The 23523-nt window shown below is 41.6% G+C and overlaps 1 protein-coding gene across 3 annotated transcripts in view; it reads right to left on the bottom strand.

The window, feature by feature from the left end:
- The window catches only part of azi2 (5-azacytidine induced 2), a 69033-nt gene that overhangs the window by 39131 nt on the left and 6379 nt on the right, over positions 1-23523 (bottom strand). For all 3 annotated transcript variants that reach the window (XM_043689498.2, XM_043689499.2, XM_043689497.2), the window contains 3 exons: positions 20922-21047; positions 20127-20226; positions 15533-15681 (listed from right to left, as the gene is read on the bottom strand). In XM_043689498.2, coding sequence (XP_043545433.2) covers positions 15533-15681; positions 20127-20226; positions 20922-21047 — 375 coding nt within the window. The remainder of the gene's footprint in view (positions 1-15532; positions 15682-20126; positions 20227-20921; positions 21048-23523) is intronic.

Raw genomic sequence — 23523 nt, forward strand, 5'->3', positions numbered from 1 at the left:
AGTATCCTGTTCCTGCCTTATCTCCACAACCCTTGATTCCACTATCCTTGAGAGCTCTATCCAACTCTTTCTTAAATGAATTCAGAGACTGGGTCTCCACTACCCTCTGGGGCAGAGCATTCCACACAGCCTCCACTCTCTGGGTTAAGAAGTTTCGCCTCATCTCTGTCCTAAATGGTCTAACCCGTATTTTTAAGCTGTGTTCTTTGGTTCAGCACTCACCCATCAGCGGAAACATGTTTCCTGCCTCCAGAGTGTCCAATCCTTTAATAATCTTAAATGCCTCAATCAGATCCCCTCTCAGTCTTCTAAACTCAAAGGTATACAAGCCCAGTCGCTCCAATCTTTCAGCGTAAGGTAGTCCCACCATTCCAGGAATTGACCTCATGAACCTACGCTGCACTCCCTCAATAGCCAGAATGTCTTTCCTCAAATTTGGAGACCAGAACTGCACACAATACTCCAGGTGTGGTCTCACCAGGGCCCTGTACAGCTGCAGAAGAACCTCTTTGCTTCTATACTCAATCCCTCTTGCTATGAAGGCCAGCATGCTATTAGCCTTCTTCACTACCTGCTGTACCTGCATGCTTACCTTCATTGACCGGTGTACAAGAACACCCAGATCTCTTTGTACTGCCCCTTTACCTAAATTGATTCCATTGAGGTAGTAACCTGCCTTCCTATTCTTGCCAAAGTGGATAACCATACATTTATCCACATTAAACCGCATTTGCCATGCATCTGACCACTCACCTAAACTGTCCCGGTCACCCTGTAATCTCCTAACATCCTACTCACATTTCACCCTGCCACCCAGCTTAGTATCATCAGCAAATTTGCTAATGTTATTACTAATATCATCTTCAATATCATTAATATATATTGTAAAAAGCTGCGGTCCCAGCACTGATCCCTGCGGTACCCTACTGGTCACTGCCTGCCATTCCGAAATGGAGCCATTTATTACTACTCTTTGTTTCCTATCAGCCAACCAACTTTCAATCCAAGTCAGTACATTACCCCCAGTACCATGCGCCCTAATTTTGCTCACTAACCTCCTATGTGGGACTTTATCAAAAGCTTTCTGAAAGTCCAGGTACACTACATCCACTGGATCTCCCTCGTCCATCTTCAGAGTTACATCCTCAAAAAATTCCAGAAGATTAGTCAAGCATGATTTCCCCTTCATAAATCTATGCTGACTCTGACCTATCCTGTTACTACTATCCAGATGTGTCATAATTTCATCCTTTATAATAGACTCCAGCATCTTTCCCACCACTGAGGTCAGACTAACTGGTCTATAATTTCCTGCTTTCTCTCCCACCTTTCTTAAAAAGTGGAACATTAGCCACCCTCCAATCCGCAGGAACTGATGCCAAATCTATCGAACTCTGGAAAATAATCACCAACGCATCCACGATTTCTCTAGCCACCTCTTTCAGTACCCTGGGGTGTAGACCATCAGGCCCTGGGGACTTATCAACCTTCAGACCTAACAGTCTCTCCAACACCAATTCCTGGCAAATATAAATTCCCTTAAGTTCAGGTCCTTCGGCCACTGTTACCTCAGGGAGATTGCTTGTGTCTTCCCCAGTGAACACAGATCTGAAGTACCAATTCAATTCTTCTGCCATTTCTTTGTTTCCCGTAATATATTTCCCTGTTTCTGTCTTCAAGGGCCCAATGTTAATCTTAATCATTTTTTTACCTTGCACATACCTAAAAAAGCTTTTACTATCCTCCTTTATATTTTTGGCCAGTTTACCTTCATACATCATTTTTTCTCTGCGTATTTCCTTCTTAGTAATCCTCTGTTGCTCTTTAAAAGCTTCCCAGTCCTCCGTTTTCCCACTTATCTTTGCTATGTTATACTTTTCCTCTTTTAATTTATATGTTTCTTAACTTCCCTCGTCAGCCACGGCCACCCATGCCTCCTCCTAGGCTCTTTCTTCCTTTTTGGAATGAACTGATCCTGCAACTTCTGCATTATACACAGAAATATCTGCCATTGTTCCTCCACGGTCAACCCTAGTAAGGTATTGTACCATTGAACTTTGGCCAGCTCCTCCCTCATAGCTCTATAGTTCCCTTTATTCAACAGAAATATTGTCACTTCCGATTGTACCCTCTCCCTCTCAAATTGCAGATTGAAGCTTATTGTATTATGGTCACTACTTCCCAATGGCTCCTTCACTTCGAGGTCCCTGATCAATTCTGGTTTGTTGCACAATACCAGATCCAGAATTGCCTTCTCTCTGGTAGGCTCCAGCACCAACTGTTCTAAGAATCCATCTCGGAGGTACTCCACAAAGTCTCTTTCATGAGATCCAATACTATCCTGATTCTCCCAGTCTACCTGCATGTTGAAATCCCCCTATTCTCTCCCTATTCCTCACCTCACGAGCTTATGGCGCAGGCAAAACACCAGAGATAACAACTTTGTTCTGGCCTAAACTTCTACCTTAGCTCCCGGAATGTCTGCCTTAAATCCCCATCTCCCTTCCTACCAACGTCGTTGGTGCCTATGTGGCCCTTGACTTGAGGGCTGCTCCCCCTCCCACACAACGATTCTGACAACACGATCAGAGAATCATGACCCTGGCACCTGGGAGGCAACACACCAACCATGAGTCTCTCTCGTCCCCACAAAACCTCCTATCTGTCCCCCTAACTATGGAGTCCCCAATGACTAAAGCTCTGCTCCTCTTCCCCCTTCCCTTCTGAGCAACAAGGGCAGACTCTGTGCCAGAGACCTGTGCCCCATTGCTTACCCCTGATAAGTAATCCCCTCTTCCCCCTGCCAACAGTATCCAAACTGTATACCTGTTGTGGAGGTGAACGGCCACAGGGGTTCCCTGCACTGCCTGCCTGTTCCTTTTCTGTCCAGACGGTAACCCATCGACCTTCTTCTTGAACCTGTGGTGTGACTACCTCCCTGTAACTCCTCTCAATAACCCCTCTCCTTCCCGAATGATCCGAAGTTCATCCAGCTCCAGCTCTCTAATGCATTTTGAAGGAGCTGGAGTTGGGTGCACTCCTCGCAGATGCAGTCAGCAGGGACCCTTACCTCCTACATTCTGCAGGAGGAACATTCAACTGCCCTAACTTCCATTCCCACTATTCTAAATTCCTAAAGAGACTACTGAAAACTATTTAAAAAAAAACTAATCACCTTACCAATCTGGCGCACAGAACCTTTTTTGGTTAAAGGAGGAAGATGGGTGGGAGACGTGACCCAGTAAAGCAACCGCCCAAATATAAAGCCTCTGCTCCTGTCCAGTGTGCATTCTGCCTACACCAGAGATAAGTTTTTATACTTTAAAATTTACCTTCCCATCAAGCCCCTGGTCCTCAATGTCGTCTCTCCCACTGCAACTGCTGCCAAAAAAAGCTTTGAGAAGGTGACCAAACAGGTGGATGAGGGTAAAGCTGTTGATGTGGTGTATGTGAATTCCAGTAAGGCATTTGATGAGGTTCCCCATGGTAGGCTATTGCACAAAATATGGAGGCATGGGATTGAGGGTGATTTAGCGGTTTGGATCAGAAATTGGCTAGCTGAAGAGGGTGGTGGCTGATGGAGTTCAGTTACTAATGGTGAACCGCTGGGATCTGTTTGGGTTCACTGCTGTTTGTCATTTTTATTAATGACCTAGATGAGGGCATAGAAGGATGGGTTAGTAAATTTGTAGATGACACTAAGTTTGGTAGAGTTGTGGATCGTGCCAAAGGGACATAAGGTGCAGAACTGGGCTGAGAGGTGGCAAATGAAATTTAACGCAGGAAAGTGTGAGGTGATTCCCTTTGGAAGGAGCAACAGGAATGCATAGTACTAGGCTAATGGTAAGATTCTTGGTAGTGTAGATGAGCAGAGAGATCTCTGTGTCCAGGTACATAGATCCCTGAAAGTTGCCACCCAGTTTGATAGGGTTGTTAAGGCGGCCATGCAGTGTGTTAGCTTTTATTGGGAGAGGGATTGAATTTCAGAACCAAGAGATCATGTTGCAGCTGTACAAAATTCTGGTGCAGCCGCACTTGGAGTATTGCGTACAGTTCTGGTCACCACATTATAGGAAGGATGTGGAAGCTTTGGAAAGGGTTCAGAGGAGATTTACAAGGATGTTGTCTGGTATGGAGGGAAGGTCTTATGAGGAAAGGCTAATGGACTCGAGGCTGTTTTCATTAGAGACAAGAAGGTTGAGAGCTGACTTAATTGAGACGTAAGATAGAGGGTTAGATAGGGTGGAGAGTGAGAACCTTTTTCATTGGACGGTGATGGCTAGCACGATGGGACATAGCTTTAAGTTGAGGGGTGATAGTTATAGGACAGACGTCAGAGGTAGTTTCTTCACTCAGTAGTAGGGGTGTGGAACACACTGCCTGCAACAGTAGTAGACTCGCCAACTTTAAAGGGCATTTAAATGGTCATTGGACAGACATATGGTTGAAAATGGAATGGAGTAGGATAGATAGGCTTCAGATCGGTTTCACAGGTCAGCACAACATGGAGGGCTGAAGGGCCTGTACTGCGCTGTAATGTTCTATGTTCTGTGCTATGTGGAGAAAGCAGCATTAGGCTGTGGAGTTGGAGGATCAGCCATGATCATGATGAATGGGGGAACATGCTCAAAGGGTCAATGACTTCCTGCTGCTCCTACCTTTTATGTTTCTATATGAGGAGGGTGGATGCCAGTTTCCATGTGAGAAAATTAGCAACAGTACTATATTATGTAAGAACATCGGGGAATTATTTTTAAAAAGGCATACATAAGGTAATAAGCAGTAGAAAAAAACCCACACCTTTTTCACAAAAGAAATTTGTGAAACAGGTGTGTTTTTTTTGGGCGGCATGGTGGCTCAGTGGTTAGCAATTTTGCCTCACAGCACCAGAGACCCAAGTTCAATCCCTGCCTCGGGTGACTGTGTGGAGTTTGCACAATTCTCCCCGTGTCTCCGTGGGTTTCCTCCAGGTGCTCTGGTTTCCTCCCACAATCCAAAGATGTGCAGGTTAGATGAATTGGCCATGCTAAATTGCCCATAGTATTAAGAACATTAGTCAGGGGCAAATATGGGGAATGGGTCTGGGTGGGTTACTCTTCGGAGGGTCGGTGTGGACTTGTTGGGCTGAAGGGCCTGTTTCCATACTGTAGGGAATCTAATGTAATCTAAATTGCTGATAACCACTTGGCTAATCTGGAAAGAAGAGGGTGGAAATAAAACAAATTTTCACTTTATTTGTTAAATGGAGAAAAAGAATGTAGAATTGGTTTTGATAATGAAACAGTGTTATGTTCACCTTTCAGTATTTTGCCAAGGAGAATTTAATGTGCATAAAGTTATGCCAGTCCAAAATGCTTAGTACACAAAACCACAGCTGTTTACCTAATCATCCACACCATTTCTGCTGCTACCCACCGATACAATCAGGTGTTTCAGACTCCCACACAACCACTTTTTTTTTGAAACGCAAAACACCCGCTCAATCCTTGATATTTTTCACACATTTTCAGTATTCAGCATTTTGATTCATGCTTTGATACAAATGCAATTTTATTTAATTTCCAATCTCACTGCAGTCGGTCATAATGAAACAGTTCATAATGTAACTAACACAATTTCAATGAAAAGAATTAAATTTATGATTGTAAACATAATGGGTAAACAACAGTATCAAACACAGCATCTGTCACAATCTAACAGCAGTAATCAGTGCAATCTTTAAATAGAAACTATTATTTGAAGCTCATGGCAGGTTCACAATCTATTATCTTAAGCCACTTCTTTACTATTCTTCAGATGCCAGCTTCTATTACTCATCACTCCTTCAGCCAGTGCCACATCAGTGCTACCTTCCTGATGAAGGGCTTATGCCCCAAACGTCGACTCTCCTGCTCCTCAGATGCTGCCTGACCTGCTGTGCTTTTCCAGCACTACACTCTCGACTCTAATCTCCAGCATCTGCAGTTCTCACTTTCTCCCATCAGTGCTATCTTGCCAGAATAAACAACAGGGACATGCTCTTGAACATCTAGTGAAAGGGTGCATTGCAGCAAATCTGATCACAAGAACACAGGATTAGCAGAGTGATTATATGTTAAGGGTAAATGAGCATAGATTACCTAGGGCTTTATGCCACCCCATTGTGCAGGCTAATTATTAGGATATGCTTTTGTTTAACAAAAACAAAATCAGTTGTCAGTCAATCAATCTGGAAGAGTTCAGATAGATGGAGACATTACAAATTATCAAAACGATTACAAAGCCAGCTGTATCTTTTACAGATCATCAGGACAAACCATATAATGTATTGTTAAGCCCTCTCATTGGCATCTCGAAAGACAGGGCTTCTCAAATTGGTGCCAGAATCCTATGTGGGGTCATGGGCTGAAATGTTCCAAGCACTAAGGCAGCAATGACCACCGTGGAGCTCTGACCAAGTTATAACAGCTGTGATCTCACTTTAAAAAAAGGCTCCTGCTCTCTCTCACCCTCATTATTTGCTCTCTTAGTTCTGAGGGGTTGACAATTTTCAAACCTTAATATGAAGTTTATAGTGGGCATACATTTAGGAAGTACTACTAAGGACACGTTGAACAGTGAGAAATGCATTTTTCCCCAAAATCAAAATATTAATATCCAACATGTCAGGTTGTATTTATGAAAAGAACAAAATTATCAATACATAACATGGTTTCTCGCTTCACAAATGCTGCCTGACCAGAGTTCGTCCAGGATATTTTGTTTTAATTAATATTTCCAGTATCTACAATATTTTGCACTTGTGTAATTATAATCAATGTCATGTATGGGAGAACTGCACGATCACAATAAAACAACATTGCAACTCAGTCTATTAATTATTTATGCATGCATGTGGTCATAGATTTTGCAAGTCTTAAGTCTGTCAGAAATAATTTGGCAAAATGGCATATTTTAGCCACATGGAGTGTATGCCTATGTATCCAAACATGATAATGCTCATTTCTTGGAAAGAACTGCTATGGTGAACACTTGCTTAGAATGTTTTTCCAACTGGGAGCTGGTTTTATGCTTCAGTTAGTGATTCACAGGTGGCTAATAACTTCAATCTACCCTGTTGCATTTCCAAATCAGCTGGAGAAGATTTAAATGGCGTACAGATTCCCATTCTGTGAACATATACTGAGCCAAATGTCAAGGAGTTAAAACTCACCATTTAGAAGGTTAAAAATAATAATTGAAAAAGAAAAAAACTGAACTTTATTGGATGCTGCAAATGCTGAGTGTATTGTCTATTAATGCTAATCATGGTCTGACAGAAGACCATTGACAACTTGGGCACTTGGATAAAAAGATGACCAGATTTCAGCTGAATGCACATAATAGAATTTGCAAGAATGGCAGAAAGCTAAGGGCCTAGCCCCATACCAAAGAGTATCAGTTGGAGTCTAAGAATGCTAGTTCTGCAGTGAGTGAGAATTAACACACTCAGTGAGACTTAACACACTGCAAGCCCATTCACCAGGCTTATAGCACAACATTCATACATAAGTTGATAAAATACCAAGGGACTGGACTGAAGCAATTCAAAATGAAAGAATTGGTTTACTATGTGAATGCCAAATTGAATCTCACCCGTGACGAAGTTGTGCCCTGTAATATGACTACACTCAAAGAGGCTATAAACAGGCGATTAAAGACATCTTGCATTTAATTTCTTACTTCCAAGTTCAAATTATTAATGAAAAATATGAACACCAGAAACCGACATTAATCCTTTTGGAACAGTGCTATTTTCTTTTAATCTCCATAACCACTCTCTACCTCCCTATCAGTTTAAGGAATTTTATCAAGTTAATTAAGCATGATTCAACTTTGTTGAAGCCACATTGAATGCTGCTTTTTTTTCTCTGAATGCTTGGTCACTTAGTACACAGGATCCCTTCAGTGTAGAAACAGACCATTCGGTCCACAATGACCTGCTTAAGAGCATCCCATCTCTACCCTATCCCTGTAATCCTGCATTTCCCAAGGCTAATCCGTCTAGCCTGCACATCCCTGGATCTGGGAGTTCTGCCCAAAACATCGACTCTCCTGCTCCTCAGATGCTACCTATCCTGCTGTGCTTTTTTCAGCACTGCACTCTAACCACTGACTCTCCAACATCTGCAGTCCTCACTATCGCCTCATCCCTGGACACTATGCACAATTTAGCATGACCAATCCAACTAACCTGCACACCTTTGGACTGTGGGAGGAAATTGGAAACCCCCATGCCATGCAGACACAGAGGGCAATGTGCAAACTCCTCAGACGACCGAATCAACACGGACATCTACTACAAACTGACCTCCTCCCACCCTGCCCCCTGTAAAAACGCCATCCCATTCTCCCAATTCCTTCGTCTCCGCCGCATCTGCTCCCAGGAGGACCAGTTCCAAAAACATACAACCCAGAAGGCCTCCTTCTTCAAGGACCGCAATTTCCCCCCTGACGTGGTCGACGATGCCCTCCACCGCATCTCTTCCACTTCCCGCTCCTCCGCCCTTAAGCCCCGCCCCTCCAACCGCCACCAGGACAGAACCCCACTGGTCCTCACCTACCACCCCACCAATCTCCATGTACAGCGCATCATCCGCCGTCATTTCCGCCACCTCCAAACGGACCCCACCACCAAGGATATATTTCCCTCCCCTCCCCTATCAGCATTCCGTAAAGACCACTCCCTCCGTGACTCCTTCGTCAGATCCGCACCCCCACCAACCCAACCTCCACTCCCGGCACCTTCCCCTGCAACCGCAGGAGGTGCAAGACTTGCGCCCACACCTCCCCCCTCACCTCCCTCCAAGGCCCCAAAGGAAACTTCCATATCTGCCACAGATTCACCTGCACCTCCACACACATCATCTATTGCATCCTCTGCACCCGATGTGGCCTCCTCTATATTGGGGAGACAGGCCGCCTACTTGCGGAGCGTTTCAGAGAACACCTCTGGGACACCCGGACCAACCAACCCAACCACCCTGTGGCTCAACACTTCAACTCCCCCTCCCACTCCACCAAGGATATGCAGGTCTTTGGACTCCTCCATCGCCAGACCACAACAACACGACGGTTGGAGGAAGAGCGCCTCATCTTCCGCCTAGGAACCCTCCAACCACAAGGGATGAACTCGGATTTCACCAGTTTCCTCATTTCCCCTCTCCCCACCTTGTCTCAGTCAAATCCATCGAATTAAGCACCGCCTTCCTAACCTGCAATCTTCTTCCTGACCTCTCCGCCCCCACCCCAGTCTGACCTATCACCCTCACCTTGACCTCTTTCCACCTATCACATTTCCGACGCCCCTCCCCCAAGTCCCTCCTCCCTACCTTTTATCTTAGCCTGCTGGACAAACTTTCCTCATTCCTGAAGAAGGGCTTATGCCCAAAATGTCAATTCTCCTGTTCCCTGGATGCTGCCTGACCTGCTGCGCTTTTCCAGCAACACATTTTCAGCAAACTCCACACAGACAGGCACTCAAATCAAACACAGGTCCCTGGCGTCTTGAAGCAGCAGTGTGAACCACTGAGCCACTGTATTCCAGTACCCTGATATTAAGCAAACAGTTTTGTTCCATCTCCCTTTAGATATCTAGAAATAATAAGTGTCAATTTATTAGAAATTAAGTACACATTAGTATTCTACATGAACAAGAACAGCTTCTCATGAGTACTTCTGAAGTTCGTACACGAGGCTCAATCTTTAAGCTTAGCAAGTCTGTCAACAGCTTGCCCCCTTTCTACTCAACTGTATATTTTGTTCCTAATGACATTATCTATTTCATTGCTTCAGGTTTCAAACAAAAGATAGAGTTGTGATTAAATTTTCTCTTAGCGTATCCTTACCAGCGAGTTTATCTTGCTCGTGCTTTAACTCTACCCATTTTTTTTTTCTTTTGTTTATTGTGCATCTGTGCTTTAAAATATATCCATATGGTAATGTAAATGATTTTTCAATTTTTGTATTTTTCTTTTTTTTGAGGAATACATTTTCCCCAAGCTCAGCGCATTCCCCTTTGTCCTCTCCTTTAGTATTCAAATAAAGGAGTTGCAATGACCCTCAGGTTAAACTCACCACCTCTAGGAGAGAGCAATGCTATAGTCCTCAGACTATGGCAACTCTACATCTTTACTTCTAATTGGCTTTTCAATTTATTCAAATTGCCTTAACTTCAATGGACAAGCTGAGTGCCCCACAATTAGTTTCCTTCTTTTCAGCTATGTGGAGTATGTTACTGCTGGAACATTTGATCAATCTTTATAGACTTCGGAATGTTTCACTGTGTTTTAGATATGCAGGATTTTATTCCTGCTTGCCTTTTTTACTTCCACATTTATTTCAATTTACTACTTCAATTTGTTCCATTTGTCACTCTCAACTCTAATCACGATCCTTGCTATATTGCAATCACTTTTATCAAGATCCGCTCTAATTTTTATTTTCCCAGCCATCTAACTCATTATCCAGTTAGCAAAATTGCATTTCATGCTGCATTTCTCACATGCTGAGCGAGAAAGAAGTCCTGTATACACTGAAATCTCAATTTTCACTCACCTTGTGCTTTCCTCTATGAGAGACTGCACTCAGGAGCAAAATACCAGCAAATCTTCGCCCTTATGTGTCAAAGTGCTTCTAGCCGAGTCTTCAGGTCAGACTTTTTGCCAGTGTTGGGATAATTTTTTTTTGAAACGGATGTGGTAGAGAGAGATGGTCTTAGAGTCATAGAATCACAGATGTACAGCACAGAAACAGACCCTTCGGTCCAACTCTATGCCAACCAGATATCCCAACCCAATCCAGTCCCATTTACCAGCACCCGGCCCACATGCCTCCAAACCCTTCCTATCCATATACCCATCCAGATGCCTTTTAAATGTTGCAATTGTACCAGCCTCCACCACTTCCCCTGGCAGCTCATTCCATACATGCACCACCCTCCACATGCATCTTTTATATCTTTCCCCTCTCACTCTAAACCTATGCGCTCTAGTTCTGGACTCCCCATCCCAGAGAAAAAACTTTGCCTATTTACCCTATCCATGCCCCTCATGATTTTGTAAACCTCTGTAAGGTCACCCTTCAGCCTCCGATACTCCAGGTAAAACAGTCCTAGCCTATTCAGTCTCTGCCTTTTGCTCAAACCCTCCAACCCTGCAACATCTTTGTAAATCTTTTCTGAATCCTTTCAAGTTTCACAACATCCTTCAAATAGGAAGACCAGAATTGCACACAACTTGCCAAAAGTGACTTAACCAATGTCCTGTACAGCCGCAACATGACCTCCCAACTCCTGTACTCAATACTCTGACCAATAAAGGAAAGCCTACCAAACGCCTTCTTCACTATCCTATCTACCTGCGACTCCACTTTCAAGGAGCTATGAACCTGCACTCCAAGGTCCCTTTGTTCAGCAACACTCCGCCAGGTCCTTACCATTAAGTGCATAAGTCCTGCTAAGATTTGCTTTCCCAAAATGCAGCACCGCACATTTATCTAAATTAAACTCCATTTGCACTCCTCAGCCTATTGGCCCATCTGATCAAGATCCCATTGCAATCGGAGGTAACCCTCCTTCGCTGTCCTTTACATCTCCAATTTTGGTGTCATCTGCAAATTTACTAACTGTACCTCCTAGTTTCACATCTAATTAACTTATATAAAATGACAAAATTTGTGTTCCAAGATGCATGGAAGGGTCACTGCAAATTGATTTGTTTCATCTTTTCGTGAAATGAATCAGTGTTACACTATTGCAACACTGGTCACTACATTTAACCCAAGCAATTCTTATAAATCTTTTATTAACATCAACATTAATATCACTCACTAAACACCACTGCATCTTTAAGTGTAATGATCCTAAATTTAAAGCACATCTAAATTAAAAATATTGTGGGAATAGAACTTTGTTCTAATAAGTTTATCAATGGAGTTAATGAGTCTGTGAAAGAAAAAAACACTACCTTTGTTAAGATGATATTTTTCTTTCGATTTCAACCTAATTACTAATTCAATAAAAGGTCATTACATCTTTTAAAAGTGACTATTTTCAAAAAGTAAAAACATTTTTGTTACAGTCCAGATGAGAGGAGATTGTGTGCAGACAACCCATCTTTAAGATCCTGCTTAGAACATAACCCAAGAAAACCTGCAATAGAGAAAATTTGGGAAGACCTCAGAAAAGGTACAAAATTACTCACCAGTAGCACTGGACAAAAGTTTGTTTTTAGGTTAGCATGCTCAAGGATTTACAAGATTGATTATATTTATTACATTTTATTGATAGTTATGTACATTAGTTAATGGTTCTAACAGGAAGCGGTAAGTTTAGATTCTTTCTACTTTATCCTCCATTATTCTGTAGAAGTGATTAGATCGCCATCTACTGGAGAGATTTGACAAATACAACTTGCATTTATATAGTGCCATGGTGATTCCAGGAGTCATAGTTACGGAGTCGCGAGATGTACAGTACAGAAACGGACCCTTCAGTCTGATGCGTCCATGCTGACCACATATCCGAAACTAATCCAACCCCATTTGCCAGCACTTGGCCCATATCCCTCTAAATCCTTCCCTTCATATACCCATCCAGATGCTTTTTAAATGCTGTAATTGTACCAGCCTCCACCACTTCCTTTGGTAGTTCATTCCATACACCCACCACACACTGCATGAAAAAGTTGCCCATTAGGTCTCTTAGATCTTTCCCCTCTCACCCTAAACATATGCCCATTAGTTCTGGACAGCCCCACCCAAGGGAAAAGACCTTGTCTATTTATCCTATCCATGCCCCTCATGATTTTATAAACCTTTGGAAGGTCCAACGCTCCAGGGAAAACAGCCCCAGCCTATTCAGCCTCTCCCTATAGCTCAAACCTTCCAATCCTAGCAACATCATTGTAAATCTTTTCTGCATCCTTTCAAGTTTTACAACATCCTTCCTTTAGCAGAGAGACCAGAATTGCAACAATATTCCAAAAGTGGCCTAACCAATGTCCTGTACAGTCACAACATGACCTCCCAACTCCAATACTCAATGCACTGAACAATAAAGGAAAGCATACCAAATGCCTTCTTCACTTACAAGGAACTATGAATCCACACTCCAAGGTCTCTTTTAGATTTTTTTTAAAGATTCCCTACAATGTGGAAACAGGCCCTTCGGCCCAACAAGTCCACACCGACCCTCCGAAGAGTAACCCACCCAGACCCATTTCCCTCTGACTAATGCACCTAACACTACGGGCAATTTAACATGGCCAATTCACCTGGCCTGCACATCTTTTGGACTGTGGGAGGAAACCGGAGCACCCGAAGAAAACCCGCAAAGACACGGGGAGAATGTGCAAACTCCACACAGCCAGGTGCCCGAGGGTGGAATCGAACCTGGGACCCTGGTGCTGTGAGGCTGCAGTGCCGCCCCCGTCTCTTTGTTCAGCAACACTCCCCAGGACCTTCATATTAAGTATACAAGTACTGACCAGATTTTTCTTTCTACAATGCAGCAACTCACATTTATCAAAAATGAACCTCCAGTGCAAGACAACCATGTAAACTGATCCAAAAAAGATTAGAGTATGAGATTTACATCACAAAAAGCCTGGTCAAACAGGTAAATTGCAAGGAGAAAAAGGACGGAGAGTTTCATAGTCAGATTTTCAGAACTGCAGATGAGATTAGCACTGGGTGGGGTAAAGAGAGAGTGTGAAGTGCATGGTTTGTGTAAGCTTCATACTTGAAAAGCACCAAAGGGAAAAATCATGGTCCAATAGGGCGATGATGGCTCACGTGCTTATAATGTCACCTTCAAAACAGATGCAGCGAAAAAAATCAGATGCATCAGTGCAACCTTCCAAAACTTTTGACAGGGTCTCCATAAGACAATAAAAGCTTTCACCTATAAGGCGATTGTCACCACTCTTCCAATCGGCAGTGACCTCAGGACACCTACCGAAGACACCTGTGAAGAATTTTCACCAGCTGGGTTGCTGCAGGAGATTCAATCAAGTGGGAAGACAGGAGAACAGACTCTAGCATCCGGAAGCCAATTTCACCAGCATCACAATCACATGAAATCAGTTCCACTGGTTGGATGCCACACCCAACCAAGCAAATAACAGCTTCCATAGCACAGCTTGTTTCCAGAGCACAAGGATGGCACTTCATCACAAGGTGTATAGAAAAACCATTTTACCAATACTTGCAAGATTGCACCAAAAAGAGACCAAATTGATACATGGGATATGCTTCATCCAACAAGTTGCAACATTGTCAGAAACTGACAATACAAGTCCTTATGCAGAGAAACAAGGAAAGAGCAAATAACGCATAGAACCAATCTTCTCAACAGGAGTCTTGCTCTCTTTGCCCAAAGACTTCTGGCTCCAGGTTTGACTTGCTGAATCACCGAAGGACAAATCATGAAACCTGCCACAGATCAACCTCATCTCAAGAGACTGAGCATGACAACAGATATTCTCCAGTTGTCAGGTTGCAGGTGGTAAAATAGACAGGGGCATTTTTACCCAGTTCAACAAATAGTTCACCCAGAGTGCATAATTCAAAAACATTCCCAAGTATATCTTCGCACAGACATATGGAAATTCTGAGAAGTAACCTACTAATCAGCAGTGGTCTTATTGGAGAAGTGCTATAATCTTCATTCAGGATTACATGTCTGCTCTCACATCATTCCTTCATTCAGTGTCAGCCCTAATGCCATACATCTAGTTGCAGACTACCCAAAACTAGTCTTCAAGCAAGTCATCCTGGGCCCAAACTCCTCTTTGACAGCTGATGTTGTCAATCTCATTCAATTCAAGTGTTCTCATTGGAGGCCAGCAAAGTATAAAAAGGTCAAAACCTAGAGATCAGAGTGAGCATTGTGCAAAGATTAAAATACCAAGTAGGAAGCTCAAGAATGGCACTTGTAGATTGAATGTATAAGTTTAAAAAAGTTAACCCACTATCAGCATCTGGTCCAGTGATGCTCAACACAGCTGTGTTATATAGGGATCTTCTGTGGATGCATGGCAACAGTCAAATAGGCACATCTGGTGATTTCTTCTGCTTCTAAATTTTTGGCCCATTGCAGCCGACATCACATCACCAATTTTGCCACATTTAACTACCTCTCTTTGAATCTATTAAACATTCTCTTGCATAGCTTTTATTTTCACAGTTTCTTTGATAATTTCTCATCTCTACGAAATCACTACTTTTTTGTTTAAGCATTTCTTAGAAAATGTACTTATTCTTCCTCACAATATTATGCCCTGAAAGTGGTTAATCAGAAGTATGTCTTGCCCTCACTGAGCTGAAAGATTTGAAGATTTAATACCTTTTCCCCAGTTTCAATTTTTATTGCCAAAAAAAGGCAAATGTTGTTCAATTTGACTATTGAAGAATAAAAATAGTACAACCGTGACATGCCGCTATGAATGTATGAGAAACAAAATAATTTACAAACAAGTTTAAACCTGTAAGTCTTCACAAACTTTCAATTTACCTTTTGTTTACAGTTGTGTAGTTCTCCTCGGAGAAAACTGCATTCCTGTTTAAGGATCTCCAGCTCTTGATTCAGGGTATACATCTTCAGCTCGTTATTGGATTTTGCTAAATCCCAAGAATTCTGGGTTCTATGCAGATCATCCATCACTACAAATTAGCAAAGTTAGTGTTAATTGCCTAATTACAAAAATTGCATTAACTTTTCTATAGAAGATTTGTCAAATAGTTGGCAGCACATTTGTAATAACATTCTTCCAAGTACTGAAAAGTTCCTATAAATAAAATGCATCACTTAAGTTGCCAGTAAATAACAAAGTCTCAAATTTATTCTCTCTCTTCCATCGCCATTTCTTGAATGTTCTAATCAGTGCTTACGTTTGGCTTGTCAACTTGGCAACCTTCCTTCATAGCTGGTGGATCAAAATCCTGGAACTCTTCCTACCATCTTTGTGGGAGTCCTAACACAACAAGGACTGCAGAAGCTCAAGGATGTAGCTCATCACCACATTCTACAGAACAATTATGAATGGGTAATAAATGCTGGCTTAGCCAGCAACATTCACAACTGAATATCTTTTAAGAAGCCAACATTAAATAATATCTCCCAAGTTACATCAATCAAGCTGCTAAACATAATTGGATGCAATTTTTGAAAGGATTTGTAGCTCAGGTCGTAAGTTTGCTCGCTAGATTGGTAGGTTTGTTCTCAGACATTTCATCACCATGCAAGGTAACATCATCAGTGAGCCTCCAGTGAAGCACTGGTGTTCTGCCCCACTTTCTATTTGTGTGCCTTGGTCTGTTAAGGTGGGTGGTATCATTTCCGGTTCTTTTTCTCAGAGGTTGGTAAATGAGGTCCAAATCAACATGTTTATTGATGGAGTTCCAGGTTGAATACCAGCCCTTGAGGATTTTCAGTCTGTGTCTCTGTTTAGCCTGTCCCAGGATGGATGCATTGTCCCATTTGAAGTGGTGTTCTTCTTTGTGTGTAAGGATATAGTGATAGCTAGTCATGCCTTTTGGTGGCTAGTTGGTGCTAGTGTATCCTGGCGGCTGGTTTCCTGCCTGTCTGCCCGATATAGTGTTTGTTGTAGTCCTTGCAAGGTATTTTGTTTATGACATTTGATTTGCTGGCTGGTGGTACAGGGTTCATCAATAGCTGTTTCAGTGTTGGTAGGTTTATGGGCTACCATGATACCAAGAGGTTAGAGTAGTGTGGTAGTCATCTTGGAGGTGTCTTTGATGTATGGTAGTGTGGCTAGAGTCTCGAGGCACACACTGTCTTCTTGTTTGGGTTTGTTGTTTAAGAAATTGGCTTCCCATTGTTCTTGAATACATCGTATAGGTATTTTTCTTCTGCTGCTCGCAGTTCCTGGGTGCCGAGTGTGTTGTGGCCTGTTCAAATAATGTCCTCATGGAGCTCTGTTCGAGGGTGTTAGGATGATTGCTCCTGTAGTTGAGGATCTGGTCTGTGTGTGTTGCTTTCCTGTGGACACTGGTCTGCAGTTCTCCACTGACTGGTTGTTCCACTGTGACATCTAAGAAGGAGAATCTGTTATTGTTTGCTTCCTCTTGGGTGAAATTTATGCCAGTAAGGATGTTGTTAACAATACTGAAGGTTTCCTCTAATTTGTTCCATTTCCAAGTCCTGCTAAGATTTGCTTTCCCAAAATGCAACACCTCACATTTATCAGAATTAACTCCATCTGCCACTTCTCTGCCCGTTGGTCCATCTGGTCAAGATCCCATTGTAATTCAAGGTAACCTTCTTCGCTGTCCACTACACCGTCAATTTTGGTGTCATCTGCAAACTTACTAACTGTACCTCTTAAGCTCACATCCAAATCATTTTTATAAATAACGAAAAGAAGTGGACCCAACCCCCATCCTCGTGGCACTCCACTGGTCACAGACCTCCAGTCTGAAAAACAACCCTCCACCACCACCCTCTCAACTATCTTTATCCAATTGGTTAGTTCTACCTGTATTCCAGAGATCTAAACTGGTAGAATCCTAGAATTCCTACAGTGTGGAAACAGGCCCTTTGGCCCAACATGTCCACACCGACCCTCCGAAGAGTAACCCATCCAGACCTATTCCCCCACCCTATTATCCAATATTTACCCCTGACTTATGCACCTAACCTGTGCATCCCTGAACACTATGGGACAATTTAGCATAGCCAATCTACTCTAACCTGCATATCTTTGGAGTGTGGGAGGAAACCGGAGCACCTGGAGGAAACCCATGCAGACACGGGGAGAATGTGCAAACTCCACACAGACAGTCGCCTGAGGTTGGAATTGAACCCAGGTCCCTGGCACTGTAAGGCAGCAGTGCTAATCACTGAGCAAGCCTGCCACCCCTTGGGGAACCATGGGGAACCTTGTCGAACGCCTTACTGAAGTGCACGTAGATCACATCTACTGCTCTACCCTCATCAATCCTTTTTGTTACTTCTTCAAAAAACTCAATCAACTCAACATTGACTATCCCTAATCAGTCCTTGCCTTTCCAAATACATGCACATCCTGTCCCTCAGGATTCCCTCCAACAACCTGCCCACCACCGACGTCATGCTCACTGGTCTATAGTTCCCTGGCTTGTCCTTACCACCTTTCATAAATAGTGGCACCACGTTAGCCAACCTCCAGTCTTCCAGCACCTCACCTGTGACTATTGATGATAACAAATATCTCATTAAGAGGCCCAGCAATCACTTCCCTAGCTTTCCACAGGAGTTCTAGGGTGCACCTGATCAGGTCCTGGGGATTTATCCATTTTTAAACAGGCAGAAAACTAGCCACCAGGATACACAAGCACCAACTAGCCACCGAAAGACATGACCAATTTTCACTAGTATCCTTACACAGACGAAGGAGAACACCACTTCGACTAGGACAACACATCCATCCTGGATCAGGCTGAATAGGGACACACATGGGGAATTCCTAGATGCCTGGCATTCAACTGGAACTCCATCAATATGGACTCCATTTACCAACCTGAGAAAAAGAACTGAAAATTACAATCACTCACCTTAACAGACCAAGCCATGAATTGAAAGCAGGACTGAACACTAGCACTTCAACAGAGGCTCACTGATTATGCTACCTATCATGAAACATCAGAGAACAAGCCTGGCAACTCAACAAGCAAACTTACAACCTGATAATTGGATGCAACCATGTTCACATGCAAAACAGTCACTCTGAACACTGCTCAAAGTATTCCTGTCAATGTATGCTTCAGGGAAAGTTAGAAATAGCAAAGTGTCAGGACTACTCACATCTACCTACATTGCCTCTAGGCAAAAATGGTGGGACTTGCTTTGGTAGCTGATTCAAGTAATGCAGGTTTTTGGAGTAAACTTGTAGATGACTGTTTTAGAGTTGGCAAGCAGCAATTTTGGATTTAGCAGTTCTATAATAAGATTTTCATACAATAAGTGTACCACAATTCAAGTGAGATTGCTAAGTTATGTAACAAAGATGTTAGGATGCAGATAACAAGCACATTTTACTTACGCAATTTTTCTCACTTCCCCCATCTCTACCAATTTTCTATCCTTTCTTACCTTAGTGAATAGTTCGACAATTCTAATAACTTGATTGTCCAATGAATGCTAGTAACCTATCAATTACAGTTATACATAGAATTGGTGAGACAGCATCTGGAGTACTATGCACTGTACTGGTCACTGTACTTACAGAAGTATATTAATAGGTTGGAAGCAGTCCAACGTTTAATAGACGATAATACTGGGAATGAGTGGACTTCCTTATGAGGAAAGATTCAAAATGCTAACTCTCTGGAGATTAGAAAAGCCAGAGATGACTTAATTAAAACTAGGAGATCCTCAGAAGACTTGATTGTGTGGGATGTTGGAGTGTCTAAAACTAGGGGTCATAATTTAAAAATAAGAGATTTAAAACAGAAAATGAGGAACCTTTATTCCTTTCAGGTGTTTGAGCATGTCTGGAATGCCCTTCATCAAAAAGACAGTGGATGCAGAATCTTTGAATTCTTTAGGACAGAGGTAGATAGATTCTTGAATAACAAGGGGATGAAACCTTTTTGGAGATGTGCAATGTAGAATTGAGATTAAAATCAGATCAACCATGATGTTATTGAATGGTGGACCCGGCTGCAAGGGCCAAGTGACCTACTCTTATTCCTTGTTCTCATGTACTCCTGCTAAATGGATGCCTCATTTAAGCCCCATCTCTCACACATATGGATAATTATAAAATATGTGGGAATGCTGGTTTCTTTTTCATTCTTTAACACAGGGATTCTGAAGTTCATTGATGTTATTCACCACTACCTTGATCAAGGTTAGATTTCAGAACAGCCATGGATCAAAACTGGATCAAATACCTATCAGTACCATAATATGAAACGTATTTTTCCTACAGAACTGTCACAGTGAACAAAGTAGAATGTTAATTCCACACACAGTTCTTATACTCCATAAGGCTTTTGCTGTTAAATTTTCAGTTTTCTTAAAGAACCAAAAGCATTGTCAGAGAGCTTTTGCTGTTAAATTTTCAGTCATTTTAAAGAACCAAAAACATTGTCAGAGAATGTACCTTGATGGGTTTCAACTTCGCTTCTGAGCTGAAGAATCTCTACTTCTTTAGCCTGCAGAGTTTCATTCAGAATTTGCACAGAATCCATCTGCTCTTTGATCTTTAAAGCACAAACTTTTCATCAGTGGTGTGAACAACAAAAAATGAATATATTTTCATTAATTCTTAAAAACTACTCCAGAAACAAACTAGAACTTTGCCACTGAGGATGAAGTGCTTTTTCTGCTTTACGCTAGTCTGACAGATGGGAAACAGCAATACCTGGTTGGCTCACAATTAAAGACGACTTCTTTTACAGTGGACAAGAGTCTAGCTAAGCAGAAATTCACAAAGTGGCCGAACTTAAAGATGGCTACAGATAAAAGGTTTGCACACACTATAACAAACACAATTTTACTAAAAATTATATTTTTCAATATGACAAATTACAATTCGTAGATACTTAATCTATTTTTCAACAAAGATCTGAGGACATACTAAAAGATCAAGAATTTTAGAAAAAAATAACATGCTCGATGTCTTCAGTATTTACAGATAAATCCAAAATTTACTTCAAATTAATCATTTACTACAGAAATCATTCAAAGAAATTCAATTTCTACATCTTGATTTGGAGATGCCGGTGTTGGACTGGGAGCGTACAAAGTTAAAAATCACACAACACCAGGTTATAGTCCTAATGGATTTTTAACTTTGTATGCTCCCAGTACGCTAATGGACTATAACCTGGTGTTGCGTGATTTTTAAATTTCTACAGTTATCTTACTTTATGTAAAAGCATTATATGAACATTACCATTCTTTCCAGTCTCTGTCTCATCTTATCTCTTTCAATACAGACTTCCCGATAAGCCTGATATGCTTTATTCACTTCTTCCTGTCCTAAAGAAATTTTCTCATTGTCAAGAGAGGCAGTGAGAAGCTGAAAAGAGAGAAATAAACATTTAAGTAAAGTTATGTTTTCATGTACCTCCAGAATGTACTGAGAGAGTCAAATAGCATAGAAAAAACCTTCAGTCCAACTCGTCCGGGGCAAACAGCCTCCCAGTCTGACCTAGTCACATTTAGAGTTATAAAGCCTATTTCTGTACTGTACAACTCTTCGGTCCAACTTGTCAATGTTAATCTAGTCCCATTTGCCAGCATTTGGCCCTTATCCCTCTAAGCCCATCCAAGTGTCTTTTAAATGTGATTGGAGGCTGGTACACATCCTCTGGCAGTTCATTCTATACATGTACCATCCCTTGCGTGAAAAAGCTGCTCTTTAGGTCCCTTTTAAATCTTTCTGCTCTCATCCTAAACCTATGCCCTCTAGTTTTGGATTCCCATACCCTCAGAAAACATCCTATCCATGCCCTTCATGATTTTATAAACCTCTACAGGGTTTGCCTCTGACGCTGTAAGGAAAATGGACTCAGTCTTTTCAGCATCACCCTAGAATTCATTTTACCCACAAATTATTCCAAACTTTTGAAATCAGGCCTCACCACATGAATAGGGAATATCAGAAAGGCTATTTATACTCCTCAATAATCATAACTTGTACAAAAGTTAAAAAATCAGTAATTGTTATTATAATCATAGAAAGTGAAGTTTATATTGGCAAAGGCAACTTTACACCAAATGATTTTACATATTTGATAGTGCACTTCAAAAACACGTTTTCACAAAATACTGTTTATAAAGCTAATTTTTTATGATAGTGATAAGAAAACTGCCTTCACAAAAGGCAAGCAATGAATGAGCGGAATTCATTTTATTAATCAGGTCCATTCCTTTCACAATCTACACCCTATGGTCATGCAAATTCCAGAAAAGAAATTGTACAGAAAAGGCACTGTACATCAGCCACGGCTATTGTGCAAATGATTAAATAAACATTGGGCTGTCACTGTTAAAAAAAAAAAATCTTTAAACATTCATAACATAGCTCAGAATCTGAGAGTTTGTTTGGAAAAAAATAACAAAGGCAAGATCAACCAGGATATTTAGACAGACAAGTGGTTGCAACTTAAACATAGATCAGTATGTAGTAATATACTTGGTAATGGAAGAATAAGAGATGGGAAACTTAATGCCGTTTTATTTTGGTATCCCCATTGACATTTATGCTTCCTTTCCACAATACATTGTTCATTTTGGAAAAGCAAGGAGAGATTCTCATCCAAAAAGAAACAAAGCTGTACAATGCTGCAGAATGGTGGGTAGATCAAACAAACTGAGTCGAAAATGTCTGAACAGATCCAAAGTTTACTGAACAAAATACAAGTTTGCCACACCCTTAAATTGTAGCCAACAGGCTATCAATGATACCTGTGCGATTCAAATTGGCCTCAGCCCAATTATTTGGCACATCGCAACAATGAGGTTTAAATACTTCATGGCAACAGATGCTTACACTACTAGGGAAGAATCAAGCAAAATGAAAAATGGTTTGTGGTAGTCTGTGCCTTTGGCTAACGGATGGATGAACCATGCCTTGGTAATGGGTAATAAGGAGAAATTAAGCAGAAATTTCTTTCAGGAAATAAAACGGTAAATTCCATGATGGGATAAAATTTATACTCCTTGCAAAAAGAATTTGCACTCTATACTCCATGCTTGATATGCACAACAGAAGGTTTGATCAAAAACTGCGAATTGCAAAATCTGAAACTTGTTAATGCAGTTTGAAGTCAACAATATAAAAATCCATTCCACCTAACTGATTTTCATCATAGATAGTAAAGATTTCATGTTCTTCAGCATTATGAACTAGCCTATTAGTGATTTACTGAACAGCAAAAGCGAGAAAATATTAAAAAGTTAGAGAATTCATTTGTTTTGATTGATTCAATCCATTTTTAAGATATACAAGCCTAATAGTGCAACTTAGCAATAAAGATCAAAGGTTTGAAAAATAAAGGAATAAAAGATTCTTGTATGCTTAATGGAAACTAGCAAGCTTTCAAATTTGAATCCTGCCTGTTGTTTCTGAAGTAACGCAAAATTAATGGACTATTCGTTTTTTGTAAAAACAAGTCAATGAGAGAGAGAGAGTGTTAATTAGAAACAGCACAATGAAATCCAAGTTTCATAGAAGCCTTTCAGTGCTGAAAGAGGCCGTTCAGCTCATCAAGTCTGTACGGACCCTCCCCAGAGGATACCACCCAGACCCCCTCATCCTATCCTGTAACCCCACATTTATCATAGCTAATCCACCTGTCCAGCACATCCCTGGACTATAGTGCAATTTAGAGCTGAAAATGTGTTGCTGGAAAAGCGCAGCAGGTCAGGCAACATCCAGGGAACAGGAGAATCGACGTTTCGGGCATAAGCCCTTCTTCAGGAATTTAGCACAACCAACCAGTCTACCTAACCTGTACATCATTGGATTGTGGGAAGAAAACAGGAGCACC

The sequence above is a fragment of the Chiloscyllium plagiosum genome, unplaced genomic scaffold (genome assembly GCF_037043375.1).
Source record: "Chiloscyllium plagiosum isolate Xiang-an unplaced genomic scaffold, Cpla_swu_hap1 HiC_scaffold_5, whole genome shotgun sequence".
NCBI classification, from domain to species: Eukaryota; Metazoa; Chordata; class Chondrichthyes; order Orectolobiformes; family Hemiscylliidae; genus Chiloscyllium; species Chiloscyllium plagiosum.